General features: G+C 38.2%; 1 protein-coding gene across 1 annotated transcript in view; it reads right to left on the reverse strand.

The window, feature by feature from the left end:
- The window catches only part of GRIN3A (glutamate receptor, ionotropic, N-methyl-D-aspartate 3A), a 205,903-nt gene that overhangs the window by 132,850 nt on the left and 58,787 nt on the right, over window positions 1-14,266 (reverse strand). The window contains exon 3 of the mRNA XM_010844835.1: window positions 8,701-9,305. Coding sequence (XP_010843137.1) covers window positions 8,701-9,305 — 605 coding nt within the window. The remainder of the gene's footprint in view (window positions 1-8,700; window positions 9,306-14,266) is intronic.

Genomic DNA, 14,266 nt, shown 5'->3' on the forward strand with positions numbered 1-14,266 from the left:
TAAAAAACTGATTGTTTTTACAACCTCCGTAGACCTCATGTTGTATGAATTATTAGCTACACATAGTCTATGTTTGTACTTTAATCCATGTGTGTAGTTTTTCTTAATTCTTAGACTTTTTCATAATGCCTTTTACTCCCTAAATTACTCTCATTGTGCCTCTCTTCTGCAGCTTCTAGATTATTTCCCTTTCCTCCAGTATTCTTATAGTTTCCAGTATGTGGGTTTATCTATGGTTCTCTCCTTATCCTTTAATGTTCATTCTCTACTTTATTTTTCTGAACTTTGTCTTCCCCTCTCTTTATCTTCTTCACCTCTCTCTCCTTTTGGTGGACTTTGTATGAAGGAAATATCAATATTCCATCCTGTTAGGAAAGAGATCATGTCTTAAATTAGCTCTTGACCACCCCTAGTTAATTTAACTGTTTTTATTGTTGTTTCCATGCTAGGCTCCCTTCCACCTCTGAAACCTATCTCTTTACTTCCCTTTATTTTTCAACATCACTTTAACCATCTCTTCCTTATTTTTAATCGCCCTTGAGAATCTTTGTCAATTTGTATGGCCAGCTACTAAGTTCGGCTTTTACTTTGTGGCCTCTTTCACTGAATGAGACCCCTGTGCTATCTGTCTCTGCCTCTATGTTACAATAACATGAATTTGCCATCTTAGCCATGGAGCTTACCCTTGGTCCAATTCTGTCACAGCATATCGCTTTGCTTTTATTCTCTATATGTGGGGCATTAAACATTAAATGTAGATGATTTTTTTGAGCTACTTATAAAATAACTCCTTAACTGTCCCCTGAAATCCTCCTTGATATCCTAATGTATAAATATTTAGCAGCTGATTAACTCCATCTTTGAGGTTTTAGACTGTAAGATCCTTGAAGGCATGGATTTTGACATTCTCCACCTTCTGAGAGCAGTCTCTTCCATACAGTTGCTGTGGGAAATGGAGAAATCCTCCCTTTCCCACTGCTCTGCTTCATAACACTGCAGGCTGTCCAGCTGAAAGAGACTTCAGTATTCATCTAACAGTCTATCACACTGAGTCATCTTTGGATCTTGGCCATAACACATTGCCTGGCCAGAGTAAGTGCTCAGTGATGTTTGTGGGGCAAATGCAATTAAACACATGTCTTCTGCTCAAGTCAGACATGTGTCTCTTCAAGAGCACTTCTTCACTTTGCCAGAAGAATGGGGCTCAATCAGCCAGGAAGTATTTATATTTGTAGCTTATAGATTATTCAGAACATTGAAATTCCAATACATTTCCCCCCGAACAATGGAGAGTATCAAAAATAGAAATAAATTCTATGACAAAGCTCTCTGATAATAAGGAATTTAATAGGAATTGGAAATTACTAAATTTCAATCTTTAAAGCAGAGGGCCCCACGTACTATAATCATTGATTACATTCTTATTTAAAACAGCTTACAAAACTCATCTTTTAAAATAGATTTCCATCAGCTAATGAAAACAGCAATTTAATAACATACTAAATCTACATACACATAAGTACATACATAAACCACTGGGGTCTGGTTTTCCAATAAGCGAAACCTTAGAGGAGAAGTAGAGCCCTTGTCCGTCTTGACTTTTTTCCCAAGAGGAGAAAGATGCTAATCTATGCTTGAGTCATGTTTTAATACACCTCTTGGGCTACGTGTGTGTGATGTGATGGTATCACTACGTCAAAAAAATTAGACACATAGACAGAGTTCTCTGTTTTCCTGCTTTCATGTGGCACAACTGGCAACCGGTACTTTTTTTTCCTGTTTTTCTCCTACATGGAAGATAGATCTGTTCCATACTCTTAGGCTGTTTTCCTTTCCCTTCATTTTTTGATATAAACCTTGACTCTTCTCCATAATTATGGCCTGTGCCCAACCCTTAGATGTCTCCTCGTTGCTTTGAGTAATATCCCATCTTAATTCCTTCCAGGGCTCTAGATCTGGCTCTGGCACCAGGCCATGTGCTGATATCCCTCCCCTTAGCATAGCCCTGGCAATGTGACACTACATAGTATTTATTGGTCGAGAATCCATCTGAAAGGTCACAGGAACTAGAGTTTGAAGTTGCCCTGGTAAAGATCTGGAATTCAGAGAACACCTGCAATGCAAGTGTGCTCCGTTGCTTTTGTGTCCAACTCTTTGTGACCTCATGGACTATAGCCTGCCAGGCTCCTCTGTACATGGAATTTTCCAGGCAAGAATGCTGGAGTGGGTTGCCATTTCCTACTCCAGAGGATCTTTCTGACCCAGGGATCGAACCTGTTTCTCCTGCATTTTCTGCAATGGCAGGCGGATTCTTTACTACTGAGATATCTGGGAAGCCCTGCAATACTGCCCTCTCTCTATTTTTTTTTTTTTTGACATTTTCCCAAATTTTATAGTAGATACATACAAAGTAAAAAGTCAACAAAGAATATGATCACAATTTCCAGTCAGGCAAATGAAAGCTTGGAAGCTCTCCTAATTTGGGAAATTTCCAGCTTAAAACCTGTGGGAAGCTAGATTAAGCAAATTTAAGTTGTATTCTTCAAAACAGGGTCTTGAGGAAACACACATCTTTCACTGTACCTTATATTTGAGGCCCTCGTGACTTAGAGAAAATTTTGACTCAGCTCTTGCCATGACTTAAGTGACAGAGAGGGAGGGGCAAATTCAATGGCTTTAGCCAAATTAGTTCAGTGACAGGAGTTCCTACTGGAAACATCTGGAAACACAGACCTTAACTGTTGGTCCTCAGGATTCACCAAAGCACATGTTTTCTAGAAGTATTGACTCCCTGTTAGTCTTGCAGAGGAAGTCAACTTGGGAGTAACAGCTGGACACAGCAGATCACCCCACAGCAATGGGTTCTCCTTGGGGACCCAAGGAACCAGTGTTAACATCATCCAGCCCCTGGCTTCCAGGTTCAGTGCAACTGCATTTCTTTTGAGTACATGTTCAAACACACAGGCTAGCTAGTTTGAGTCTGTAGAGGTCCTCAGGACAAGAACATTTATACAGGGGTAACCACACCTCCTGATTTATATAGCTTTTGTCTGAAAGAATATGAATTATAAGGTAATGGGATCATAATTAAGGAAAGTTAATATTAATTATGAAAGAGCCTGGAACTTAGATCTAGACAGTTTAAATCTTCCCCTTTAAAGTACTAACTGAATGACCTTAGGCATACCACTTAACTTTTCAATGTAGGAATTCCTTATAATTAAGGAAGTCAAAATTTCCAGAGATTAAATAGTTTTGCCAGGGTCATAATGCCAGTAAACTATTATAAAGGTGAATAGGAATACCCTAAATTAGAATTATATTGTGCCACCTCAAGGTTTTATGGAACCCTTCTAGTATCCAGTAATGAGATGGGGACCATCATCAATTTATACCTTGGGACTTTTGATTGGGGATTTTGTTTTAGTCTTCTTTTCTGAAGCTTCCTAGTGCCTTGTAATACCTAACACATAATACAATCTGATTAATACATGCAGAATCAATAAATAAATCAACATTTACAATTAGTGAAAGGCCAGTGAATCTTGGTATTGCTTGACCATATAAGAATAAAGATGAGCATAGCCTGGGAGGGGAAAGAGTCTCTTTAGCACACAGAACCATTTTTAAAGGACAACTGAGGAGGGCATAACAATGCCAGGTAATATCAGAAGATAATCACTAGTAGAATGAGTGTGGGCTCAGTGAGGAATGATAACCAAATAGCTGGCTTCCCTGGTGGCTCTGTGGTAAAGAACCCCCTAGTGGTAAAGAATTGTTCAGTCGTGAAGTCATGTCCAACTCTTTGCAACCGCATAGACAGCAGCATGCCAGCCTTCCCTGTCCTTCACTATCTCCTAGAGTTTGCTCAAACTTATATCCATGCGGTCAGTGACGCCAATCAAGAGATATGGGTTCAATCCCTGGGTCAGGAAGATCCCCTGGAGAAGGAAATGGCAACCCACTCCAGTATTCATGTCTGGGAAATCCCATGGACAGAGGAGCCTGGCAGGCTGTAGTCCACAGAGTTGCATAAGAGTTGGACATGACTTAGTTACTAAACAACAATAACAACAACCAAACAGCTAGGTCAAAGAAAATGGATAAAAAACATGGATAAGTGGAGGAGCACATTGTCTCTTGGCAAAGAACAAAAGAAGGGGGTCGTAAGCTTCCCGGAAGCAGGGCCCCTATTTTCTATTCTTTGTGTCTCCAGCATTAACCAAGGTCCAAGCGTAATATTAGTAAGCTTCAACATATGCTTGAGGATGAACAAATGAATTAATCACTTGATACAGAACTGAACTGCAGAAGCTGTTCAAAGAAGAAAGATAAGATTCCATAGCCTGCTGAGAAGGTAGAATAGCTCTCAGGACAATTAATTAACTAAAGAGTCAGGGACTTCTTATGCCAAGGGGAACAAGGTATCAATCCATGTCTAGGCTCTTGGAATTATTAAAGGAAGGCTAATTCCCTTTGACCAGGTTATGAGTGACTTAAGGGGTTCTTTCTCTGGGAAGCTAGATTCATTACCACCCAGGGCCTTCAGATAAGCATGGGCAAATCCTAATTCTAGGAACAGCAGGCAAGTCCTTTGACTCCTCTTCATTTTCGTGAGACTGGTGTTTAGAATGAGATAAGGGAGTAAATGTGGGCAAAGCTAAAACCAATTTTGAGAAATAAAAGCGATTTTTATATCTTTATGGTTTTCAAAAAATTACTTGTAAGGCTTTTATGCTATAATACTTTATTTGGTTAATTTGTTACAAGATGATGATTTTATAAATATGTCATGGCTAATGTTCTGGCTTTCAAGTGACATCCAGTATGCATACAAAATGCAAACTCCTTAGCATAAAAGTCCTGTGTGGCATGCTATCAATGTAACAACTTTTCCAGAATCATGTCAGATTCTTTTCATAGGCAATGGATGTCCCAACTGTACTAAATTTCTTCAGATCTTGATGAATTTGCAATGCCATTTCCTGTGCCTGTGAGTCTGCTGCAAACCAGATACTTCTATTCTTTTATCAAGATCCAATTCCAGTATTTTTTCCTCATCATCAACTCTCTGAGAAGAGTTTATTATTTCCTCCCTGTGTATCTGAATATGTTTCTATTTTTAAGAATCAAGGACCCCTTTGTTTTATACATTTACTTACTTTACAACCTCATGCACTAAGCTGTACACTCCAAAATGGCAGGAGACAGCCTTTATTTTGTCTGCCTCACCCTAGCTCAACAAATAATCACTGACTTCCCTGGTGGCTCAGACAGTAAAGCGTCTGCCTACAATGCAGGAGACCCAGGTTCAATTCCTAGGTTGGGAAGATCTCCTGGAAAACAAAATGGCAATCCACTCCATTATTCTTGCCTGGATAATCCCATGGACAGAGGAACCTGGTAGGCTACAGTCCATAGGGTTGCAAAGAGTCGGACACAACTGAGTGACTTCACTTTCACACATGTATTGCGTATGTGTTGATGAAGTTATTGCCAAAGAATATATCAGATATCATTGCTTCAAAGTAATTTACATTTAATAAAAACAACTTGCAAATAAATTGCTAAAGATCACAATATGAACTTGGTCCCCAAGTGGTTTTTGTCTACATTTAGTGATGATGGATGTTTGCTCTGGCATGTGGGGACCCGGGAAGGATCAAATCCCTTTTACCTGTAATTATGTCCGTGTAGTCTGCCACGAGAAATGATTTTTTTCCTAGTCTAAAGGCCTATGCTGAAAAAGTCATGTTTTTGGTGATTTCATTAACATTTTAAAATGTTAACAATTCTGTCAGCCTAAACTGAAAATGACTGTGTGAGAAATGAAAGCTTGCATAACTCTGGCACTTGCTATTCATGGCTCATTATGCTCATGACTTTCATTATGCAGTGAGGAAGTAGGGTCAGCCTCACAAAATTTAGGAACAATTAAGAAAATTACTGTATGCAGATGTGACTTATGGACTGAGAATAACGAACTTTCTAAAAGACTATATTAAACAAAATAAATAAGATGATGAAAAATCCACAGATGTTTTATAGCTTAAGGCAGCTTTTCAGTTATTCATTATAAAGACTCCTTCCAGGGCTTTGCCCACTTCCCTTGACCCTTTCCTGAGCATTTGGAAACTTTTTCTTTGACTCTATTCCTCATGGAGTATAAGAGGTCCTAAGGATATTTCCCGAAGTTCTTTGAGTTCATTCTCAAACACATCCATGGAGATGAAAATATTGTTGCTGACCTATATACACTGTGAATTGCTACCAGGCTCCCTAACTTCCCAGTCTTCTTTTACAATTTTCAAAGTCTGTGGAATAAACATGTGGAAATAGCCACAAGGTCAGAGGGTATTCATTAACCTAACATTCTATTTAAAAAAAAAAAAGGAAAAGAAAAAAACCAGATGGTACCTGGGTAAGTTTAAAAACTCTGTTTTTAATTTAGACAAAATTTTATTTATCTATTAACCACTCATTATTCTTCTAGAGCAACAGATCATGTAAGGTGTAAATATAAAATCTCCATTTCTTCTTCTATGTTAGTTTCAGTAAATGTCTATTAGGTAGCTTCTATACACTAGGCATTAAACTGGATTGAATAACAGTGTCTCCATTTAATAGAATTTATATTTTAGTTCAGAAATCAGACACATAGACAAATAATGCTGATGGAATGGGCAAAGTACCATCACATAATTTCATGTACAAAGTGCCACTGGATAAACTAAAATTTGAGGAGCCAGAAAGATCAATTTTATCTTGATAAAATGAAACCCTGATATGTATACAACTGAAGTTAACAAATATTTCTCTCTGTAGTTTCTAAACATTTTTAGGTTCCAAACAGAATTATTTTTCTTGTGCTCTCCATTTTATATGAGACAGAAAGACATTAAATAACTTAATATAATTTTCACAAGTGGATTTTCTGTCTACTGTTTAAGATTGTCCTTCCAAAATGATGACTATTTGAAATTATAGCTAAAGACTTTGCTTTTGTTTTTGTTATGAAGGAGGATGTTTCTTATCCAAGATAAAATCTTGAGCCTCAATTACATGCTAGTTCCAAAACAGTAGATTAAATCTGGATAGTGGCTATAAAATAAAACACACATAGACTTTAATCTTGAGGCAATTCAAATACATTATAGGAAAAGTGGAAAGTTCAGATGATGATAGAACATTTAGTTTTATCATTAATAGATTACTAATAAGTGAATTTTAAATTATTTTATTTTATTAACAACCTTCTTTAGGGTGAAATTGAAAGTGTTAGTCACTCAGTCATGTCTGACTCTTTGTGACCCCATGGACTGTAGCCCACCATGCTCCTCTGTTTATGGGATTCTCCAGGCCAGAATGCTGCATTGGGTTGCCATTTCCTTCTCCAGGGGATCTTCCCAACCCAGGGATTGAACCCAAGTCTCCCACATTGCAGGCAGACTCTTTGCTGACTGAGCCACCAGGGAAGCTAGGCTGTGCTTAAACTATGCCACATGTATGACATTTAGCATGTTGCTTTGAACATAGTAGATGCTTAATGTGAAATTAAATGTAAAATGCTTGGGACCTTCTGACCTTTCCTCAAATGTTCCTGTCTTTTAAAAGGCAAGACACTGTGAGATTGCCTTGTGCTCGTCAACATAGTCAGATGATCCTGTTATAAGAAGACTTCCTGAAAATGGGATCAGACTATAGCTAAGCCTTCACTTCTGAAACAGCAATAATTCTCTGATTTGACCTCTCTGACCATAGGTGGTCCTTTTCTGAAAAAATTCTAGGCCCTTGTAAAATACCCTTTAAGGACTTCTTTTTCTGGGGATCATGAAAACCATGTCTATAGGATGGATTACTCTTTAACTTAAACAGGCTTTTTCATTCTAGCTTCTGAACCAGACTGAGGAACTGGAAAGAAAGGTGGCTAATTTTAAAAAGTGTGTATATATATATATATACACACACACACATATATAACATATATACACATATATATAACATAAAATTATATATGCACATACTTTACTCTTGTAGAACTTAGTTCTGTCTATCTATCTATCTTTTTACTTATCATCAACTATCTATCCACCATTAACTCCTCCATGGCTAGCAGGATCTATTATTATATCTTTTTTACATCAGTGGGTATAGGACATAGAAAACTAAGGCTCAGAGAAGTTAAACCACTTGATCAAGTCATGCAGATAGTAGGTCACAGAGCTAAAATTCAAGCTCAGAGAGTCTGGCTCCTGGGTCTATGTCTTTAACCCCTTCTCTATTCTCTCTAATGCATCATAACCTGGGAGTAGAGAGAAAAGTCTATCTCCTCCTTGACTAAATTTTTTTTTCTAAAAAGACTTAGAGAGATTTGTCCAAGTCTGTTGATCCAGGAAAGAGTGAGCAGGGATGGAAACATTTGTTGTGCATTTACTACCAGCTGAGCACAGTGTTAGGAACTTCTTGTATACAATTTTGTGGTCTCTTTATTGTATTAAGCTACATTCAATATTATCTTAGTTTACTAATTAGAAAACAGAGATTCAGAGTTTTTTAAAAAAAAACTTGCCAAGAACACACAGCTAGTATGGGACTAAGCCACAGATTTAAAAACAGGATTGAGTGTTCCCCACTACAGGAATATTTTACTTTCTATCACAGTCCTACGAATGGGGATATAATGCAGGCCTTGCATCCTACCTTGATAAATATTGTCCTGACGTGAGATTTGCAGTTTCCACATCCATGCAGTTCACTGTGCTGGGAATGAGAGCAAGTTCTGGCTGGATCATGGTGGCGGTGGCTACAGCTCTTGCAACCAGTTCCATGGCATCTTGTACATAGTACTCAAAGACAGACTGTGTTGTTTTTCCATGAGCAATCAGCCCTAAGGGCAGACCTTCTGTCCTCAGTTTCTCAACATTCTGGGAATCCCCCAGTACCCAACGAAGTTCAGGGAGCATTACCCTAAACTGGGTGGTAATTTCGAAAATCCGCCGGATACTTTCCATGTCGCAGCCAAACATCACCATTGTGGGTGTACTGTTCTTAATGCTCTCCAGCTGGACCTGCAGGAAGCTCAAGAGGTCCTCAGTGGAGGAGAGGTTGATGGTGATGTTGATGATAGAGCCCAGGTGGAACTTGGAATTATTCTGGGTAAGGAGGAGGAAGTCGGTGATGTTCCAGTCTTCCTGGCACAGCAACAAGCTAAAATTGTACCAGTTGTTCATGGTCAGGATTGAGACAGTGACATCAGCATCAGAACTTAATGAATTTTCTAAACTCAGTTGGAGGTGAAGGGGATTCTGTATTTAAAGATATGAAAAAGAAGAATTAGAACGTATTGGCCAAAGATTATAACAGAGGGTACTTTTACTTTCTTGTGAGGCTTAATCTTTTATTTTTCCCTGTGATATTCAAGTGCCTCTGGGATAAAATTCACATAATTTGGAAAGCTGTGTTTCCTGTCTAATGGAATTGATTTCTTGCAACTAATTTCCTTATAATTTATGCTTAAAGTACTAGACGCCGATGGTTCTTGGTGTAAATGTCAGGGGTAACATGACTATACATTTAGTCTTAAATTTTTATCAGGCTTGCCTGCTTCCTTACAGACAGTCCCCCTTAGGCACCCCACTTCTAACTATCCCTGTTCATAATTCATTTGTTAAATTTTCCTGTCAGGTGAAATAATTGAAAGAAATTACTTTTGCTTTACTTTAAAACTACTAGCAGAAAAATCTTAAAACATTGCAGATACTTGTATAAGGATGGTGTGGAAAAAGGATGCCCTATAGTTTCCCAAACTTCTAGCTGCTGAGGAAGGCAATTGTTCTAATATATGTGGTACCATGGCCTGAATGTTTATGTTTTCCCCCAATATTTATGTTGACATCCTAATCCCCAGTGTGATGGTATTAGGAGGTGGGACCTTTGGGATGTAATGAGGGCAGAACCCCTCACAAATGAGATTATGAGATTCATGCCCAAGGGGTTCAAGAGAATTCCCTTACTCCTTCCGTCATGTGAAAACACATGAGAAGCTGGCAGCCTGCAACCTGGAAGAAGATCCCAACAATGCTGGGACCCTGGTCTTGAACTTCCCCCCTCCAGGACTGTGAGAAATAAAATTCTATTGTTTACAAGCTACCCAGTCTGTGGTATAGCAGTCTAAATACACTAATGTGTGTGTGCTTAGTTGCTCAGCCATGTCTGACTCTTTGTAACCCCAATGACTGTAGCCTGCCAGGCTCCCCCATCCATGGGATTCTCCAGGCAAGAACACTGGAGTGGGTTGTCATTTCCTCCTCCAGGGGATCTTCCTGACCCAGGGAGCAAACCTACATCTCCTGTGTCTTCTGCATTGCAGGCAGATTCTTTACCACTAAGCCACTGGGGAAGCACCCCAAATACACTAAGACATATGGAATAATTAACAAGAGGTAAGGTAAGGTAAGTCACTTCAGTCATGTCCGACTCTGTGCGACCCCATAGACAGCAGCCCACCAGGCTCCCCCGTCCCTGGGATTCTCCAGGCAAGAACACTGGAGTGGGTTGCCATTCCTTCTCCAATGCACGAAAGTGAAAATTGAAAGTGAAGTTGCTCAGTCGTGTCCGACTCTTAGTGACTCCATGGACCGCAGCCTACCAGGCTCCTCCATCCATGGGATTTTCCAGGCAAGAGTACTGGAGTGGGGTGCCATTGCCTTCTCCGGAATTAACAATATACTCAATCAAAATTAAATACATAGTCTAACACTGAAGATTAGATTGCATTTCTATATCTACTGAGACTGGATTCTTGCTCTGAAAGGTGAAATGTGTGCCATTTAAACACACGTATATAACTTCCATCACAATTTCATCTACTTAAAGAACTCACCAACTCAATGAAAGGAGAGAATCTTATTTGAAAAATCACAAATTACTAATCATATAGGTGAAGTAGAAATAGTCCTCTAATGAGTAAATCTGTTCTCCTTGAGAGCAGGCATTTGACATATTTCTCCTGTAACACTGACATCCTTAGAATTGTTAACATAATCCCTATACAAGGTAGGTGTACAATAGATATGGGTCAAATTGAACTAAATACATTCACATCTTCGAGTTATCAGACTGTTGAACTATTTTTGAGAACTTGCCAAACATTCAGGTTAATAATATAGGTAGAAAAATGAGGACTTTGACAGTGAAGTTTCATACCCTGGGACAAAACTAAAGTGTAGCTTTTCCTTACCCAGCAAAAAGAGTGTAAAAAAAATAGTTTGAGCTGAACTTTGAATAATTTGAAGGGTTAAAAGGATTCTGATATGTGTAGAGGAAGGAGTGAAGATTCCAAAGGAATTTATGGGAGAAAAACTATGACCAAAGGCAGGAAATGAGAGTAATCATATGGTAAGTAGGCATTGCAGGCAGACGCTTTGACCTCTGAGCCACCAGGGAAGCCCGAAGTAGGAGGGAGTCTTAAAATTTATTTTGAGAATTTGACTTTTGCCCTTCCAAATTAAGCTGTGAGCAGGACTTGTAATGATAAAAGCAGAGCTTTTGGAGGATTGTCTATGGGCTCCATTCTAAAAGGAGAGGGAAAATAAGACTTTCAGGATTTCATTTAGGTGCTAAGGGTTTTAACTGGAAACCAGTGTTGGTAATGATAGCTAGAATGATAAAAAAAGGTTTCAAATAAAAATTTAGGAACTTCCTGGTGGTGCAGTGGCTAAGACTCCCACTTCCAATGCAGGTGGGCAAGGAACTAGATCCCACCTGCTGCATCTTAGAGCTTTTGCATGCTGTGACTAAAGATCCTGCATGCCGAAACTAAGACCCAGCACAGCCAAGTAAATAGAAAAAAAAAAAAGTTAAAATTTATCGACAATATATTTATCAGATATAAGAGACAGATAAAGAAAGGTGTCAGAAAACCAGGAGACAGTATCCAGTAGGTAGTTCCTGTTTCCCGGCTTGGGATGCCATAGAGCCCTATAAGATAAACAGAAGCTTTACTTCCTCACTCCTACTATTGATGAATATAAACTACTCCAGAGAGTTCTCTCTGTCCTCCCTTTTTAACTTTCTTCTTTTCCTTCTTTCTTTTTATTTCCTCCTCTGCCTTAACCTTATTCCAGAATCAACAAACAAGTTTTACATTTAGCTGGCAGGAACAAATTATGCCCAACTGTTTTCTTGGCCTCAGTTCCCTATTCTGTTCCCAGTTTTCTTTCTAAAACATAAATATGACCATACCATTTTTCTGCACCTCTGAATTACCCATAAGACAAATATTAAAAGCAACAGTATGGCTTAGGAGGCCATTCTTAGTCTTTAACTTCACCTCCAACACTCCAAGCATGCACCCTAAGACAAGTCATGGTGGAAAATTTATATTTCATGGATCAGAGTGAGCATTTTCACATCTAAACAAATTTGAAATGCTGAATTCTCCACCTGGGAATGTATTTGCCTATATTCATATTCATTTTTCAGAACTCAGCTCTTCCATCAGATTTCCAGAAACTAGTTTATGTTCCATTTACTACTGTTCCTGCTGCTGATCTTTTTTTTTTCTTTTCCTCACAATATTTTTGCCCTTTTATTTCCTGCAATAGTGAACTGGATTTTTGTTTATTTGATTGCTCCTCTGATTGCTGCCCAGGCAGAATTAATCATCTCATGTGTGTGTCAGGTTGTCATTTTGTTCATCTCTCTATTACAGTTCTCTTCACACATATGTTAATTATTTGGTTAAGTGTGAGACCTCCAGGTTCAATTCCTGGGTCAGGAAGATCCACTGGAGAAGGGATAGGCTACCCACTCTAGTATTCTTGGGCTTCCCTTGTGGCTCAGCTGGTAAAGAATCCACCTGCAATGTGGGAGACCTGGGTTCAATCCCTGGGTTGGAAGATCCTACCCACTCCAGTATTCTGGTCTGGAGAATTCCATGGCCTATACAATCCATGGGGTCACAAAGAGTCTGACATGACTGAACGACTCTCACTTTCGCTGTACCTCTCACAATAGAATGGAAGCTTCTTTAGGATGAGGACCATGTCTCAACCATCTCTTCTAGCACAGTTCTTAGTTAACCAGTGATACTATTTATCAATTGGAGTTTTCTTTTGTTCATCTCAAGTACTGAGCTATGATCATAATCTTGTCACCAGAAGACTGAGAAGAAGACCATTTCCAGCAGAGTTTCAAAACCCAATATTTTTCCCCCAGTTGGAACAAAGGCCCATCCATGCACTTCCTACAGAAGGATTCATTAAATTGGTATATGAGGATCAGTTTCTAATGGAGGCAGAACTGAAAATGTTCTCCTCTTGCTAAATGGAAAGTAACAGTAGCTAATCACATTGAGCATTCAGTGTGCCAGGGAAACATGCATTTGGCATGAGAGAGTGACAGAGGAATAAAATGAAGATACTACCCCCACCATGGATAATGATTAATCCATATAATCATAGCTATCCCTACTAAGAATTCTATTAAGAAAGTACAGATGTGGAAGTTAATCCTTACACAAACTTAAGGAACACAACTCTTCAAATAAATACTTATTAAATAATATAGAAACATCTAGTAATATTGTATTTATTCAGCAGCCTCAGATGCATCATCTCCTAATTTCTCTCTATAGAATAACAAAGGGAAAGGCATGTTTGTGTGAATACACATATGACACAGATATGAAAACTTATAACAAAAAACTTCAAGCCTAATAGGAAAACTTTTAGCAAAATCTGGAACAAAAATTAAACAAGACCTATCAAATGAAACTGAGACTCAAAATCTATGTCTTACATATAGTTTTCTATTTTTCAAAAGAATAACCCATGGTCTGAAAGAAGGTATAATAAAAAAAAATTAAATAAAAAAAAGTCCACATTGTTTATTTCCTAAATCAGAGGTCCAATAACAATACAACCCAAGAATCAGGAAGCCTCTCCCAACCATGTTGATAGTTATAGAAAACTGCCTTGTAAGTACATTAAATTTATGTAAATTAAAATATACAGGCTCAGTAGAATGTTAGGGGGAGAGAAAAAATGAAATTAAATAGTACTGATAATTCTAATTATCCTAAGTGAGTGTATTCATTATTATATATGACTATTATATACATTATTATATACTGTAATAAATGTTATACATAGTTATATATACAAAATCACATATCTCAAATTTAACAGGTAATTTTAAAAACTGAAGTATGGTTTATGTATATTAATTTAAGATATGCAAATTTATTATGAAATGATCACCATGA

This window comes from Bison bison, unplaced genomic scaffold (assembly GCF_000754665.1).
Source record: "Bison bison bison isolate TAMUID 2011002044 unplaced genomic scaffold, Bison_UMD1.0 scf7180017864209, whole genome shotgun sequence".
NCBI classification, from domain to species: Eukaryota; Metazoa; Chordata; class Mammalia; order Artiodactyla; family Bovidae; genus Bison; species Bison bison.